The sequence below is a fragment of the Nothobranchius furzeri genome, chromosome 8, assembly GCF_043380555.1.
Source record: "Nothobranchius furzeri strain GRZ-AD chromosome 8, NfurGRZ-RIMD1, whole genome shotgun sequence".
Classification (NCBI taxonomy): domain Eukaryota; kingdom Metazoa; phylum Chordata; class Actinopteri; order Cyprinodontiformes; family Nothobranchiidae; genus Nothobranchius; species Nothobranchius furzeri.
In genome coordinates this window covers 47506412-47522399 of record NC_091748.1, presented here as the reverse complement: position 1 = coordinate 47522399, position 15988 = coordinate 47506412, and the positions used below count along the sequence as shown (strand labels likewise).

Here is a 15988-nt window from a genome sequence, read left to right as displayed (position 1 = left end):
AGATTGGAATATAAGAGGCTGACAGTGATAAAAAGCAAAGTAGAACAGGTTAGACTTTTTTTTTTTTATTAATGCAGGAAACATTTCAATCTCTTGCCTTGATCCTTCTGTCACTCCCGGCCCCAGAACCAGAGATCAGGTGCAGGAGAGAAATCCATTACCTCTTTGCCTCCTTTCACACATTGTGCTGACAAAGTCTGTTTCTCTTTCTTAAAAACAAAACCAAAACCTCAGAAATGACTACTTTTCATAAAAAATGAGAGCCGAGCCACTGGTATAACATCAAATCTATTGTTTTAATTATCAGCAAAAGATAAAATGTCACTTAATATAAGTTACTGTAGCTTTAAATATGCCAGAACTGGTGGTGGTACAGAGGCAGGTTCTGATGGATTTATACAACATCGATCTGTTTGAACGTGTTAGACTTATTATAGCGTAGAGCGTCAAATCCAGAGAACCACAATAAATCAGAAGAGTAAAAGACGGTCTTGTTCTACTAAACAGCTAGCCTGTCTCTAGACCTCTGTCTCCTATCAAGATCTGGTCATGTTGTTAAAAAGTTTGTCACAGATGTCATTAATAAGAATGAGGTTAGACAACCGGAGGAAATGTGATTTATCATTATTATGTCCATTTTCTAGAAGACAAACGTCTGACGCAGACATTTATTCTGACTGGCCTGTGTCCATCAGAGTCCTCTTGAGGTCATGAAGGTGAGGTCTCCTAGAGCTTGAACTTATCCTTTGAAAATGTTCCTGTTTTAAATCTGAGTTAAATACTTTTTATTTCCCCTCGACACGGCCCGAACTCTGCATGGCTGTGAGGAGTTCGATGTACTCTGGGGTTTCTTCTGCACACATGAACGAACAGTTCATCTACAGAGGCACTGACTATAGCACATGACCCAGCTAGCAAACGTTGCCACAAAAACGAGAGAACCAGACTGAGAGCTCTTGGGTTGTTTTTTTTTTTTCTCAGGTAAAATTTTCCTTAACGGTTTGCTTCACCTCTGAGGATCATCTTGGTGCTATTTAAGAAAAAGACAACATAAGAAATCCCTACAGGTTTCTAATGCTGCTAAGTGCATGTGTGTGTGTGTGTGTGTGTGTGTGTGTGCGTGCGTGCGTGCGTGTGTGTGTGTGTGTGTGTGTGTGCAGGTGAGGTCATATTGATAAAGTTGCAAAAACCTTCAGCCTTTGCAAACGACTCTATGAACCACCAATTGCATTTTGATTAAGTAGTTAATGGCCTGTATTTGATATAGCACCTATTAGAGTCCTGGGACCCCCCAAGGCGCTTCACAACACAATCACACATTCAACCATTCACACACTGGTGGTGATGAGCTACAACGTAGCTACAGCCGCCCTGGGGCACACTGACAGAGGCGAGGCTGCCGAGCACTAGCGCCACCGGTCTTTCCGACCACCACCAGCAGGCAAGGTGGGTTAAGTGTCTTGCCCAAGGACACAACAACAGCGACAAACTAAGCGGAGGCTCGAACCTGCAACCTTCTGATTACGGGGCGAGCACTTAACTCCTGTGCCACCGTTGTTTACCAAAATGACTAAAACCCCATAATCTCATTCCATGAATATATCTTGAATTAAAAGTTGGATGACAGGCAGTAGGTGACAGTCCTTCATGGGTTTAAACAAATAGGGCATCGTCATGCTGTCCACTTCTTCACTGCAGTCCCAAAGGACAACACGATCTGATGGAGTATTGAAACCTGAGCTGTTTGCAAACAAAAATTATACTAAAGACATTTCAAAGCTCATCTTCTCCCCAGAAGGCAGTTTTGTACCATGCGCGCGCGTGTGTGCGTGTGTGCGTGTGTGCGTGCATGTGTGCGTGTGTGCGTGCGTGCGTGTGTGTGTGTGTGTGTGTGTGTGTGTGTGTGTGTGCGTGCGTGCAATGATGGGATATATTATTGACTTATTGCATTAGATGGGCTCTGCTTCATGCTCTAACATCACCCTCGGAGAAATAAAAAGCATCAGATCAAACTCAACACACACACACACACACACACACACACACACACACACACACACACACACACACACACACACACACACACACACACACACACACACACACACACACACAGAGTTAACACAAATTGTTTTGGCTCTTGCTTTGGCATAGTGTGTGTATTCTCTCTCTCTCTCTCTCTCTCTCTCTCTCTCTCTCTCTCTCTCTCTCTCTCTCTCTCAAGCTGCAAAGCTGTGAGATCCAGTTGAGTGTTGTGTGAAGGATTGAGCTTGTTCTCTGCCAGTGGCGTGAGAACCTGGCAGCACAAATGATGTCAGGAGAGTAAAAGAGTGGGGGGAAAAAGAGAAAAGCAGAATGGTGGTCTGCTGTGAGCCCAGCAGGTGGACATGCAATCAGTGTGAGAATGGCAAAGAGGAGGGATAAACATTAGAGGGTGTAACTGGGGAAAAAGGAAAATCCAAATTCACTCTGCTTCTTGGCATCATCCTAGTCCAGAGTGTGGGTGATTGCGCATGTGTGTGGGGGTGTGTGTGTGCTATGTGTATTGTAATCTCTGAGCTGCATATGAAGGACAGACGTGTCTAATCCACAGAAATTGGAGTCCAGCTCAAATATCCCTATAGAGTTTATCTAACTCAGCGCTAACACACGTTTATTAAAAACACACAACTTTGTGAGCAGAGTTGATGTATAATTTATAAAATAAATTAATAATCCTGCTGATTTTATGATCTCAAATTAACATAAAGTAATTTTCTCTTAGCTGCTGCTTAGATGAATGCAGTTCAGCCAGTCATTCTGTCAGAAGGGCTCGCTGGGCTCAGGAAAACAACTCTCAGGTGATTTTACAGGGTTAGGGTGAATGTTTAAGGTGAGAAGCGCCGGCAGCAGGATATGAGGAGTTTAGTTTATCTGTGATCAGAAACAACTGCGATACGACAAGAGGAGAGCGAGCTGATGATAGTTTACCTAAAGCAAATTATGTGAAAATGTTCATTTCTATAAATTCTTTAAAATGAAGTGATGAATGTGGGTGGGGAGGAAGTGGGAACACCAAGAATGAAAGCCAACAGAGATATTAGGATGTGTGTTGATGATGATCTAAGAGACTGCTCTAAAATGTCAATGACCATTAATGTCAGTAGGAGAGGAGGGTATGGGACCACATGTAAAGATGGTAGATGGTCTGACCGAGTCCAAACTGGAGGCTTCCTAGTCCCCCCAGGAACCTCCAGCGGAAGATGACGGGGACATGCTGGATGTCTGCGTTGGCAGTCATGACCTGATGGATGATGACAAGCAGTTCTCCATTAGGGACTGTGTGGCTACTGCTGCTGCCACCACCTCCACCTCTGATCTCCAGGAGGGCACGTCAGTTCTTCTGCTTTTCCTACGAGCATGAAGCTCCAAGTGGATTGGCCTTTACCCCCTCCAGCCCAAAGAAGTCTTGTTAAATTGGTTTTTACCGAGTTTATCTAGTCACCATTGCTGCTTGCCTCGAGCAGAAATGGTGAGTTTCTCCATTAGCTGTGTGGTTTTTGAAAGGGTTTTACAAACTGAGACCGGTTACTACACTTTCTGTCCCTTCTCTGGACCTGATAAAGGGGCTGGAAGCTCTTTGTGGGCCTCCATTAGAGCCCACTGAATAAGCTGACTGAAGTTTCTGTCTTAAGAAGGCCCTGCTCTTAGCCCTGGCCTCGGCAAAGAGCGTGAGGGATCTTCATGCACTTTCAGTGCACCCTTCACGCCTGCAATGTTTGCCAGACGGTTCTAAGGCCACGCAGCTTCCAAATACGACATATCTGCCCAAGTTTGTCCCGCTGTGACCACGGAGCTTACAGGCTTTAACGGTCCTCCTTTTGGCTCTGATTAGATTTTCCGATCGTCTAATAAACTGTTTTTGGGGTTTTGCCAAATCCTGCACCTTTTGCTAATTCTAGTGTTTCTGGTGACCTTAGTGTCTCATATAATCTGTTAGACCTTTACAAAAATGCACATTATTTCCATCAAAACATTGTGCATCATCTGCATTTTATGATTTCTGACTTTTTAAAATTAATGCTGTTTTGGCTAAACTTTAATAAAAGTAGTTACTAAAAAGTTTTATTCCCAGCCATATGGACTTTTGTGGTTCAGAAACTTCAGGATTTCAGGTTTCAAGAAAGAAAAAATAATATTTCATTCTGCTCATTTTACTGCTATCATTTAAATGCTGCTATATTTAGTAAGTCCTTTGAATGACAACCGGTCTAAAACCCTTCAATGTCCTTCTGAAGCCTTTACATTCTGAAGAACAGAAAGGTAGAGGCCATTTTTAATAAATTATTACTTATGATTCACGCATAAAACTAAAGACAAATCTAAAAGAAACAACAGAAAACTCAGAATATACGATTCATTCGCAGGGACCATGTGCCAGAACCATCGGTCAGAACACACACACACACACACACACACACACACACACACACACACGAAAGCATGAACGGATGCACACACTCACATGCACACTCACGCATGCACAAACACATAGGTGTGAATGTGTGTGTGCATGGTAGTTTGTCTAGTGTGTTGCCCTGTGATGGGCTGGCGATCTGTTCAGGGTGTATCCTGCCTGTGCGCTCGTTGACCGCCGGAGTAAGGCACCGACCCCGTGACCCCGCATGGACAAACGAGTTCACGTTATGGCTGGATGGATGGAGAACCTAATTTGTTTTTTAATCTTCTTCATTTTTTCACTAAAAAGCATCCAAACACTCTCGTTAGATCTCATCTTCAACATGTCGACAAACAGATTCTTTATTAAATTTGAAATGACCCAATGATGCTACATGCGTGTGCAAACAGAAGCCCTCCACTCCAACCCCACCTCCTCTTCTCACCTCGAGGCCTGCAGAACACTGGTCAGAGCCAGGATCGATCCAGCAACCTTCCCATTACTAGACAACCCACTCTACCTCCTGAGCTGCTGCTGTCCCAATCACACACCACGGTTCATCCTCTTGGCACGCTGACTCCTTGTCCTCAGCCCCGTTGCCGATAAACATTTTCTGCCCGTTCTATATTTGTCAGTGGCATCAAAATGACATTCAACTCCACTAAATAGCAACCCGTCACCCAACAGGAAGTACTGGTGTCGACAGATAAGTACGGGCATGCTGCTGAGAGGTTACGCCCTTGTAGGTCAAACCTCTTTCTGTGATTGTGATGGACGGGGCAATCTGCACTCCTAAAGCTTCCCTTTGAATAAATGATCCGACAATGACAGCCTAAAGATTTAGCAAGTAAATGATGGCTCCAGGTGTGAGCTTGTGTGTGTGAACGTGTGTGTGTGTGTGTGTGTGTGTGTGCTATAGTTGTGTGAAAGCTGATGATGGTTTCAGACTGATGACGGAGGGGAGGATAAGAAGATGTAGTGATGCATGGAGGGGAGGCCAAAACAGGAGTGTTAATGTTCTCGGGTTTGATACTTTGACTTTGACTGTGCCCTTGAGATTTATCATGCATGTTTGTACATGAAAGTGTGTGTGTGTGTGTGTGTGCGTGCGTGCGTGCGTGCGTGCGTGTGTGTGTGTGTGTATTAAAGGGGAGAGAAAGTGAACTGATTCCCGCTCCTCAGTGTGTGCAGGATTTGGTGTGGCATGCTCTAATGACCAGTTAAAGGCCAGATTCACTTTTCCTTTCGATACTTTTTCAAGTGACTGATCAAATTTAAAAAATAACAAGTAAAAAGTGTTTCTCGGTAACGTGGTTTTTTTAACCTTTCTTTGCGAATGATTTATGATTGCTCACACAGATACTTTATGATTGCTTTGCTCCAATTAAACACATTCAGGTATCTACACACACTCATATGCATGCACACACACCTCCATCCACTTACACAGTGATCGGGTGCTCAGGTTATAGATTGCAGCTTTATTATTTGCCTATAAACTCATCACCAAGCCCACTAGAGTTACTCTCATCAGTGCCTCCATGTGCAGCCACCACACCTCTGTCCAAACTCCAGCATGTCGGAGGCTTTAATGTGTGGTGGGTCGCTTCTTTTGAACCGGAACAGAATCACTAAAACAGATAAAAACTTATGGTTGCTGCTTGATGTGTTGCTGAAGGAAGACTTAACGGCAAACCAGAAGCAAAAATGCAGTAAAATGATCACTTATTGATGTGAAATGAACTCAGTGGAGGTTTGTATCGACATAGGAGAGTTTACATTCAGAGATCCCCCCCCCCCCCCCCACACACACACACACACCTGAATCATTAGGATATGATTAAATGTTTAAAACAGCACACTTTGAGTTACTTAGTGAGTTTAATCTTTTAGCTAATGGCCAACAATCTGACCTAACAAAACAACAAAATTCAGCAGCAAAAACTGGTAGAAAACTCCACAAGGTGCTTTTTCACCTAAACTCTCAGAACTACTGATGTTGTTCAGTTTCAGTATGTTGTGAATAATTTTTTTCACTTGTTGTACATTCACATAATTCTGGATTTGTCTAGCACGAGTACTCTAGAATGCACCTCTGTGGACAGACTCTGTTTTTAACGCCAGCATCTGATTGGGCCGTTGACTGTTAGCAACTAGTTAGAGACCCAAATCTGAAGCAAAGTTTGCACATTTTCTCTTGGAATCTCAGTGAATTTGCTCTCATGACACTTTTGATAAAACTGCTAAAAAACTGCATTAGCTCTGCATCAATCATGCTGTTTCTCATAGCAATTCACTCAAGTGTCATAATTGTGTCTGATTTTGGTCACAACTTTTGCTGTTTTTTATGATTCTCATGGAAGTCTGAGACTAGTCTGAGACTAGTCTGAGACAAGTCTGAGATAAGTCTGAGATAAGTCTGAGACAAGTCTGAGATAAGTCTGAGACAAGTCTGAGATAAGTCTGAGATAAGTCTGAGATAAGTCTGAGATAAGTGTGAGACAAGTCTGAGATAAGTCTGAGATAAGTCTGAGATAAGTCTGAGATAAGTCTGAGATAAGTGTGAGACAAGTCTGAGATAAGTCTGAGACAAGTCTGAGATAAGTCTGAGATAAGTCTGAGATAAGTCTGAGATAAGTCTGAGATAAGTGTGAGACAAGTCTGAGATAAGTCTGAGATAAGTCTGAGACAAGTCTGAGATAAGTCTGAGATAAGTCTGAGATAAGTCTGAGATAAGTGTGAGACAAGTCTGAGATAAGTCTGAGATAAGTCTGAGATAAGTCTGAGACAAGTCTGAGATAAGTCTGAGACAAGTCTGGCTCAAGCCTGAAATGTCAAATTCTCTTTACTTGTCTCCAGTCACAAATTTTGTCACCATCTTCTTGTAAAGTAGTAACATCTTTTTTCAATTTCTGCCTCACAGAAACTAAACCGACTACGTTCCTGATATTTTCTAACTATTTGAGTACTTTGAGAGAAAAATGTTTTCTCTGCAAACCACAAAAGAAAATCAGAAAGCTTCCTGCATGTTTGGAGACATTTTGACACCCCCCATGCAAATCTGTTGAGAGCGGCGCAGTGAGATACTGGTTTTAGTGAGAAGTGGGCTGCCTTATATCATCCAGAAAAAAGACATTTTAAAATAAAGAAATGAACCCATTTTTTTCTCTTAGCTGTTGCAGAGATAAGGCATCAGTGTCCCGCCAAAACATTTGATCTACATTTCATGAACGTTTTGCGTGTGTGTGTTTGTTGAATTTGCCATGCACACTTCATGTCATGTTGTAATAAATATTTATAAGGTGTTCCTCAAGAGCACTTTACATTGTATGCAGGAACACACTCTATGTGAATGTTATTGCTCTCAATATTCTCAGAGGTCATTCTGTTTTTCTCTGACAGGAAGGCATCCTTATTGCAGTCTCTCTCTCTCTCTCTCTCTCTCTCTCTCTCACAGACACACACACACACACACACACACACACACACACACACACACACACACACACACACACACACACACACTCATGTGTAAGAGCATATTGTCATATTAAAATCTGTAACAAGGAGAGACAGGCAGGTCTCAGTCCATCAACAGGTGCATTTGAACTCCTCTCATCACTCCTGATTCAGTCTCTTCATCAGTCTGTCACACCTGCATGCCAGGTTTGCTCAGATCCCCGTTCCCCTGGTTCCCTCCTCCACCTCCTCCTCCCCTGTCGTCCTCATCATCACTGTCCACTTCCTCACTCTTCCTCTTGCTGTAGCGCTCGTACAACACCATTAACACACCCATCACCCACGCTGACACTGTCCCGGCCGAGAAGATGACAAAGCCAATGGCGATGAAGAAGAGGTAGTCCCAATAGCCAAGGCCCTGGTGGCAGTCCGCCCGCAGCTGCATGCCCACCTCCGCCAACCGCTGGCCCGCCAGCTCTGGGGGGTTGTAGCAAACTGTCTGGCCTTCATCTGGAGGTGAAAGACACAAGAGAAGGAGCAATGAGAGCAGAAATTAATTAGGTGTGACATTTTGTGAATATGCACATGGATCAGAATGAAGGGCAGAGTGTCAGAATGAAAACAATGACAAAAAATGTAATTACTTTGGAGAAAATGGTGGGAAATTGTCAATAGTCTTGTCTCACTCAGACACACAAACAGCCTGGAACAAATCGGTGATAACCTTTCCGATAAAGGATCCCAACAGTTGCTGCAGATTTCCTGTGAGGGATGCAGGTCTTTGGAGTCGAGGACACAGACACATTGTCATGCAACACACACTCACATGCATGGAGGGAAAAGGTGGCACCTCACACCACCCTCACCCACGTGCCCGCCATAGATACCAGCAAATGACTGAGCAGCAGCTGAGCGATAAGGAGGCGAGTCTTTTCTCTGACAAAACAGCTGCTGTTCATAATGAGGAATATGATAATCAGCCCGTTGTCCACAAAGAGACGCAAAAATACCAACAAAACAGAAACTGATGGCTACAGTAAAAATAAGCTTCAACTGAAAGCTTTAAAACAAAGGGGTCAGAGGTCACTTTGGGTCAGATGAAACCAAACAATATCTCTTGCTCATGTGTGCTCATCTGAAGCACTTGAAGAGGATTTTCTTTGCAACAGTGAAATATAGTGTCCAAGCAAAATGTTACTTCCCACAAGGATTTTTATTTTTTCATCCTTCTACTTACAAATTGCTCTTGCTTTCTGCAAAAACACAAGCATCCCAAGAGATCTGAGCTTTCTGAGAACCTTTAACAATATTTTAATCAGCATTTTAGGACCACTTCTGTTGCCTTCTGCAAACAGCTACCCCGGTGTCGGTACAGGATCGGCTCGGGGTCCTTCGACTGCCGATGACGTCAAAGTACGGCAAACCCACTCGGACAAAATACACTACACATCTATACTGTTGGAAAGAATTGAGCAGTTTCGTTATTAAAATAATGTTTCTTAAGACGTAAGTTTGTGTTTATAATAGTATTTGTAAAATAAAACACTATATTTTATTCATAATGTTGAACTCCTCTTAGAGCACATCCCTTGAAGGATCATAGGTATTAGCAACACCTGTGAAATTGTATTTGCCGGAAAGAAGTGTGTCCTGTTTATTAAAGTATTTTGTGTTTAGTTTTTGACGTCTTGTCCATGCGTAGTTCAGTTACGCTCATAGCTGCTAGCCAAAACTCTGGAGTTAAAAGTTTTCTGGCTTTACTAAAATACCTGTCTGTACTTATTTGATTGATGGTAGTTTTACTTTCTATTAGACTCCAAATGTAATCATTTGGCACGTTTCTAATTCATAATTTGTAATAATGTAATTGGTGATATTAGCATTAGCATTCCTATGGGTTTTTCCACGTATATTAGCATTGCGCTAACCACTCGCTGCCAAATTGCAGCCTTTGCGATTAGAAAATCTCCTTTTGTCACATCGCAATTTAATTGCATATGAGTTAATCGTTCAGCCCTAATATACATGCAGCTCTATGCTAAAAGTGTATTTTCAAAGAGGTAATGATGGATTTCTTTGTAAAAGTTGTCCGTCTTTCCAACAGAAAGATTTGCCTGGACCAACATAACGTGATAACGTAATTCCGTAAGGTTCATGTTCAGCCAATCAACCACTTAGACGTCATCGGCAGTCGACGGACCCCGAGCCGATCTTGCACCCGAGCAGATCCTGTACCGACACCGGCACTGAAATCTAAATTATTCACTTCCAACAAAAAATTCATTAAAACTATATTTCGGACATTTTATCTGCAAATAATGCAATTAAGAAATGGCATTTAGGAGTCAGGTGAGAGGTCAAGATGAGAAATTTCATTCTGAAGAATGCCAGAAGGACAGGATGCAGCAATCTTCAGGAAGCTTTAACCCTCTGGAGGCAGGCGTTGCAGATTTGCAACAGTTATAACCTACCTACCTGGTTACTCCACTTACGTATTTCATGAGCATTTTTAACTCAGAAGTACCCCTGAAGGACTTAGTTGTTTGTCCTTTTATCAAAACTTATTTTGAGCCTGAGAGGGTTAACAAACTCAAAGATACCAGCGTGCAATGGAGCAGGGACCTCCCAAATTTAGAAGCGTAAGAAAGGCAAAAACTAAATAAATAATTCAGACTCAGAGTTGGCCTAAAACTGTGTTTAAAAGCTCAGACACCTACAGGAGTGTCACTAAATGTGCATTTCCACCATCCAGAAGTGAAAGCATCTATGACTGTTGTCAGAGGATACATTTGCTCATTTCCTGCTACTGGGTGAGGAAATCACCCCCAAATGATCTGACCTTGCAGAAAAGACCAAAATGCAGAGGAACTGATTCATAAAACTGTAAACTGACCTTAACAAGCGTAAAATAAATTAATAAAAAGTAAACAAGGTACTTAGTTTGTTTTAGAGCATCATCCACTTCTCTGCCCAATAGGATAGCGTCCAGCTGATCCTTAACACTAACCAACAGGGCATCCTTCATACGCTTTTCAGGTGATTTCAGAACAAGAGCTTGGAGTCGTCGTGTTTTTCTTTTAGCTCTAACATACAGGTAAAAATCCTCTGAAGGCATTGTGTCTAACAACGACAGCTCTCGCTGAGCAGCTCAACATCGGCAGGGAAATGAAAAAGATACCGATTTGAGCCCCATGTTGACTGTCCTTCCACAAAGAACGACACATTTATCCAAGCCAAACGAAGAACAGACGGTATGCAGTTAAATACAAATAACGTTTTAGGCTGTTTCTGTTATTTTAAAACTGCAAAGATTAGAAATAATGTTCACCAGGAAAAAATACCTTTGTTCCTGTTACTTGCTGAGTCCTCACATTTCTGTATTTGTGCCAAATTAGTATAAACCAGGGGCCTTCAACTACATTTGTAGAAATGTGCCTAAAGCCCTCACATGAAGCAGGATTTCTGGTCTCTCTTTTCACTGTAGTTTTAGTTGTGTTTGGAGAACGTAAAAATGGGACACACAAAGACAAAGTAATGTGTCTATAGTTATATTGTGATTTCTTAGTAAATATTCTATTTGGTGAGAGATAAACTTTATTGTATTTATCCTAGTGAATCTATGATTGAATGGGTAAACTAGCAGTAGCACATCCAACGTCAAGGAAAGCAAAAAGTTATTATCAGGAGAGGGAGAATGTTTTAGTGGTTAGCAGCAGTGTGCTAGACGATGGCCCCCTCCATGAGGCCACCACAGCTCAGCAGAGCATCATTGTAGCTTCTTCTGGGGAGAAAAACACTTACAGAGAAAATAAAGTTAACAGCTGAAATTGCAGAAAATAATACAGTTAAAGAGCAGATTGTAGAAGAAAGCAGTAGAGTATGGAAAGTGGTCAGTGTATCCTCCAGCAGTCTAAGCCTATAGCAGCATAACTACAGAGATAACTCTGGATAACCTATCCTATTTAGATGGAGGCATGTTGGAGGCAGGGCAAGGGAGAGGTATGCAGGAAGCATAGAACCCAGCCTGTGGGCCACCACCAACCCGTCCACGTTTCTAATAGATTTTCCCCGCTCAGTGACGCACCCACTGATAAGCCGACTCTGATCATTGGCAGCTCCATAGTCAGAAACGTGGCATTAGAGACTCCAGCAACCATAGTTAAATGTTTACCTGGGGCCAGAGCGGGCGACATTAAATCTTATCTGAAACTGCTGGCTAAGGATAAGCGTAAATACAGTAAGATTGTTATTCACGATGGCGGTAACAACACCCGCTTACGCCAATCGGAGGTCACTAAAATTAATGTTGCTTCGCTGTGTAAGTTTGCCAAATCAATGTCGGACTCCGTAATTTTCTCTGGCCCCCTGCCTGATTGGACCAGTGACGTCATGTTTAGCCGCACGCTGTCCTTCAACCGCTGGCTGTCTAGGTGGTGTCCTGAAAACAACGTGGGCTACATTGATAATTAGAAAACTTTTTGGGGAAAACCTGGTCTGATGCGTAGAGACGGCATCCATCCCTCTTTGAATGGTGCAGCTCTTCTTTCTAGGAATATGGCCAGTCCTCCATGACAACCCAGGGTCCAGACCAGGAAGCAGAGTCATAGTTTAACCCATCCCTCTGCAGCTTCTGTACTGTTACCCATCCACTACCCCATAGAGACAGTGTCCTGCCCACGGCCAAAATCACACAGATTAAATATCAGGCTTAATAAAGCAAATCATGGAAATCTCATAAATATTAGAACAAATTCAACTGAGCAGAAAACTAGAAAAATTTAATGTGGGTTGTTGAACATTAGATCCATTTTTTATAAGACTTTGTTAGTTAATGAGTTGATTTGTGATAATCAGATCTCTTTGCTCTCTCTCACAGAATCCTGGCTGCAGCAAGAGGACTATGTTAGCTTAAACGAGTCGACTCCTTCAAAATATTTAAATCATCTTACTGCTCGAAGTACAGGGCGAGGAGGAGTAGCAACCATTTTTCATTCGAACTTATTAATCAGTCCCTTACAGATTAACAGTTACAGTTCGTTTGAACATCTTATTCTTAGTTTTCCTAATCCAGATTGCAAAACTGTAAAACCACTCTTGTTTGTAGTTTTATATCGTCCACCAGGCCCTTACTCTGAGTTTTTGGATCAGATCTCTGATTTTTTATCTGATTTGGTGCTAAATACTGATAAGATCATTGTAGTGGGGGATTTTAATATTCATCAAGTCAAATTCCAAGATGGCGGAGTGAGTGGTTGTGTGCCTGCGGTCTCTCCTGCCTTATTTAATTAACTACCTGGATTTTTGACCTTTTTGCATTTGGTACTTGAATTTAAGGCCTTTTTTGAAGGAGTGGAAAAAAGGTGATTGACTAAGCCATATTTCTGATAAAAATGCCTCCTAAGCGCCAGCAGAAAGATCAAATTAAGGGCTCTGACGACGACGCTGCTGACGTGTCACTGGAAGTCCTGAACAAGGAGACTTTGGAGTCTACTCTTCAAAAGTTTTTTGACAAAGCAGAAAAACATGCCAAAGATCGGTTTGATAGTCTTGATTCTCAACTTGACTCAATTCGATCTACACTTGACAAGCACACACAAGAGCTTGAAACTCAAAAACAAATCACCACCTTACTCCAAAAAAGGGTGCGGTGCGTGGAGGACGCTTCTGTGGCTCAGAGCGCAGACCTGCAGAAACTACAGAGGAAGATTGCTGCCCTCGATGATCAAAGTAGAAGGAATAATATCCGGATCCTCAATTTAAAGGAAGGGATTGAGCTCAACAATGCTCTATCCTATCTTAGGAGCAACTTGTTGGTGTGGTTCCCAAAGCTGGCGGGATCTTCTCCTGATATAACTCGGGCGCGGCGGGTTGGACAACCTGGCGCGTCAGGGTCTCCTCGGACCTTGGTGGTCTGTTTTCTCCGAGCGAATGACAGGGATCGGATCCTGGCTCTGGCAAGGAAGTCTGAGGTGCTGGTGGCTGGTAAATCGGTTCGATTTGCTGCTGATTTCAGCGATGAAACAGCTCGTCGGAGACGCCGCTGCTTCCCGGTTTTGAACCGGGCTCGCGCCTTGGGACTACAAGCTTTTCTTCTTTATCCTGCAAGCATCAAGATAATCTCTGATGGTGATCATCTGCTTTTTACAGACCCAGTGGCTGCTGAAAGTCACCTGGACTCTTTGGGTTGAGATGCCCTGAGAGGTTTTGGGTGTACGAGCACCTGCGGAGGGCGGACTTGTGACTTTCCTCTTTCTTTTATTATTCTAATTCTGGCTCTTCCGCAGAGCAGGTAATTCCTTTTTGTTTTTGCTTCTCCTCTTGTTCGGTGAAATCAAATTTCGTCTAAGGTCAAATTATCCTTACTTTATTCTTATTTACTTATATTTATAAAATCCAGCCACCTTGTTGAGTTATGGCAATCTTTATTAGTTTAGGTGGCTGTGCTTTGAGCAGGTTGCAGGCCATGGGCTCAGATCTGAGACTTTCTGGACTATGAGTGATAACTCATTTAATTTCCGTGTAATTTTATTATATTTTGTTCTTTTTTTTCTGTTTATTTTTGTTTTAGATTTTCTTCTGTATCTGCCTGCTGTGAGGGTTATTTTTGTACCTCGTTTTTCTTGTTATGGGTAAAGGTTTACACATAATCCATCTCAATATAAGAAGCTTATTTCCTAAAACTGATTTATTAAAAGCATGGCTTGGTTATAATGAACCAAAAATAATTACGTTGTCTGAGACATGGTTGAATGATAACATTTCTGACAATGATATTTCTCTTGACAACTTTGTTTTATATAGAATGGATAGAGGGACAAGGGGTGGCGGGGTTGCCACTTATGTCTCCTCTAGTCTGCAGTCTCAGGTTATTGTCCCGACAGTCAAACCACTTCACTTCGAAGCCATCTTTACTAAAATTTCTTTTAATGGAAATAAGCACATTATAATTGGCAACATCTATCGCCCCCCCTCCTCCCCTAGACTTGAAGCAATACAAAATTTACTAGCAACGGTTGATTCGTTGGGGGACTCAATGGAATTGATCTTACTTGGCGACTTCAATCTTAACTGGCTTGATGAATCTACTCTTCCAGAACGTATTCTTTTAAATAGCTCAAATCTGACACAGCTGGTCTCAGAGCCAACTAGGACTTGTGCCACAAACTCTTCTCTCATTGACTGGATATTAGTAACTCACCCAGACAGATTTTCTGATTATGGCATTTTGCCCAACTGTTTTAGTGATCATTCTGTTATTTTTTGCTTCTGGAAAATATCTTTACCACATACACCAGCTAAGATGATCAGACTTCGTGACTTGCATACTTTTAATACTGATCAGTATTTACAGGAGCTGCATTCTCTTAATTGGAATAGATTGTTTCTTATACCTGATGTTAATGATGCTTGGGCATTTTTCCACTCTCAGTTCATGCAGGTTCTTGATAAACATGCTCCTTGGGTCAGTGTAAAAATTAAGGGCAGCCATTTGCCTTGGATTTCTCATGATTTAATTGCTTTATTTAAGAAGCGCGACAAAGCGTGGAAAGTAGCAAAACTTAGCAATCTGCATGAGCATTGGACAGTTTATAGAAAACTAAGGAACTTCTGTACTACCCAGACTAGGAATGCTAAAGCTAATTTTTATAAGAATGCTTTGCATAAGGATATCAATAACCCTAAGCGCTTCTGGGATAAAATTAAAGACCTGAGGGGGAAAACTAATGTTAAAATCTCACATCTGAATGTTAATGGGAGTCTTATTAATGACCCGGCTGAAATTGCTGAAGCATTCAGTAAGCACTTTGCTTCCTCTCCTCTCCCTGCCTCTGCAGAACATCATGGGTCTTACACCCTGCCTCACTGTTGCTCCAGTGGATTTTCTTTTTCTGAAATTCGTTCTGAGGAAGTGCGTAAAGTTATACTGTCTCTCTCTAGTGGGAATGCTGCAGGTCCAGATGGCATTGAGAGTCGCTTTGTTAGGATAGCTGCTGATGTTCTAGCCTTACCATTATCTATTCTTTTTAATCATTCAATTAACTCATGTTCTGTTCCAAAAGCTTGGAAATGTACTAAAATAATACCACTGCA

General features: G+C 42.2%; 1 protein-coding gene across 1 annotated transcript in view; it reads right to left on the bottom strand.

Moving 5' to 3' along the window:
• Positions 1-6256: 6256 nt before the first annotated feature.
• The window catches only part of lrrc52 (leucine rich repeat containing 52), a 34089-nt gene continuing 24357 nt past the window's right edge, over positions 6257-15988 (bottom strand). Inside the window, exon 2 of the mRNA XM_054734451.2 lies at positions 6257-8407. Coding sequence (XP_054590426.1) covers positions 8088-8407 — 320 coding nt within the window. The 3' untranslated portion in view covers positions 6257-8087. The remainder of the gene's footprint in view (positions 8408-15988) is intronic.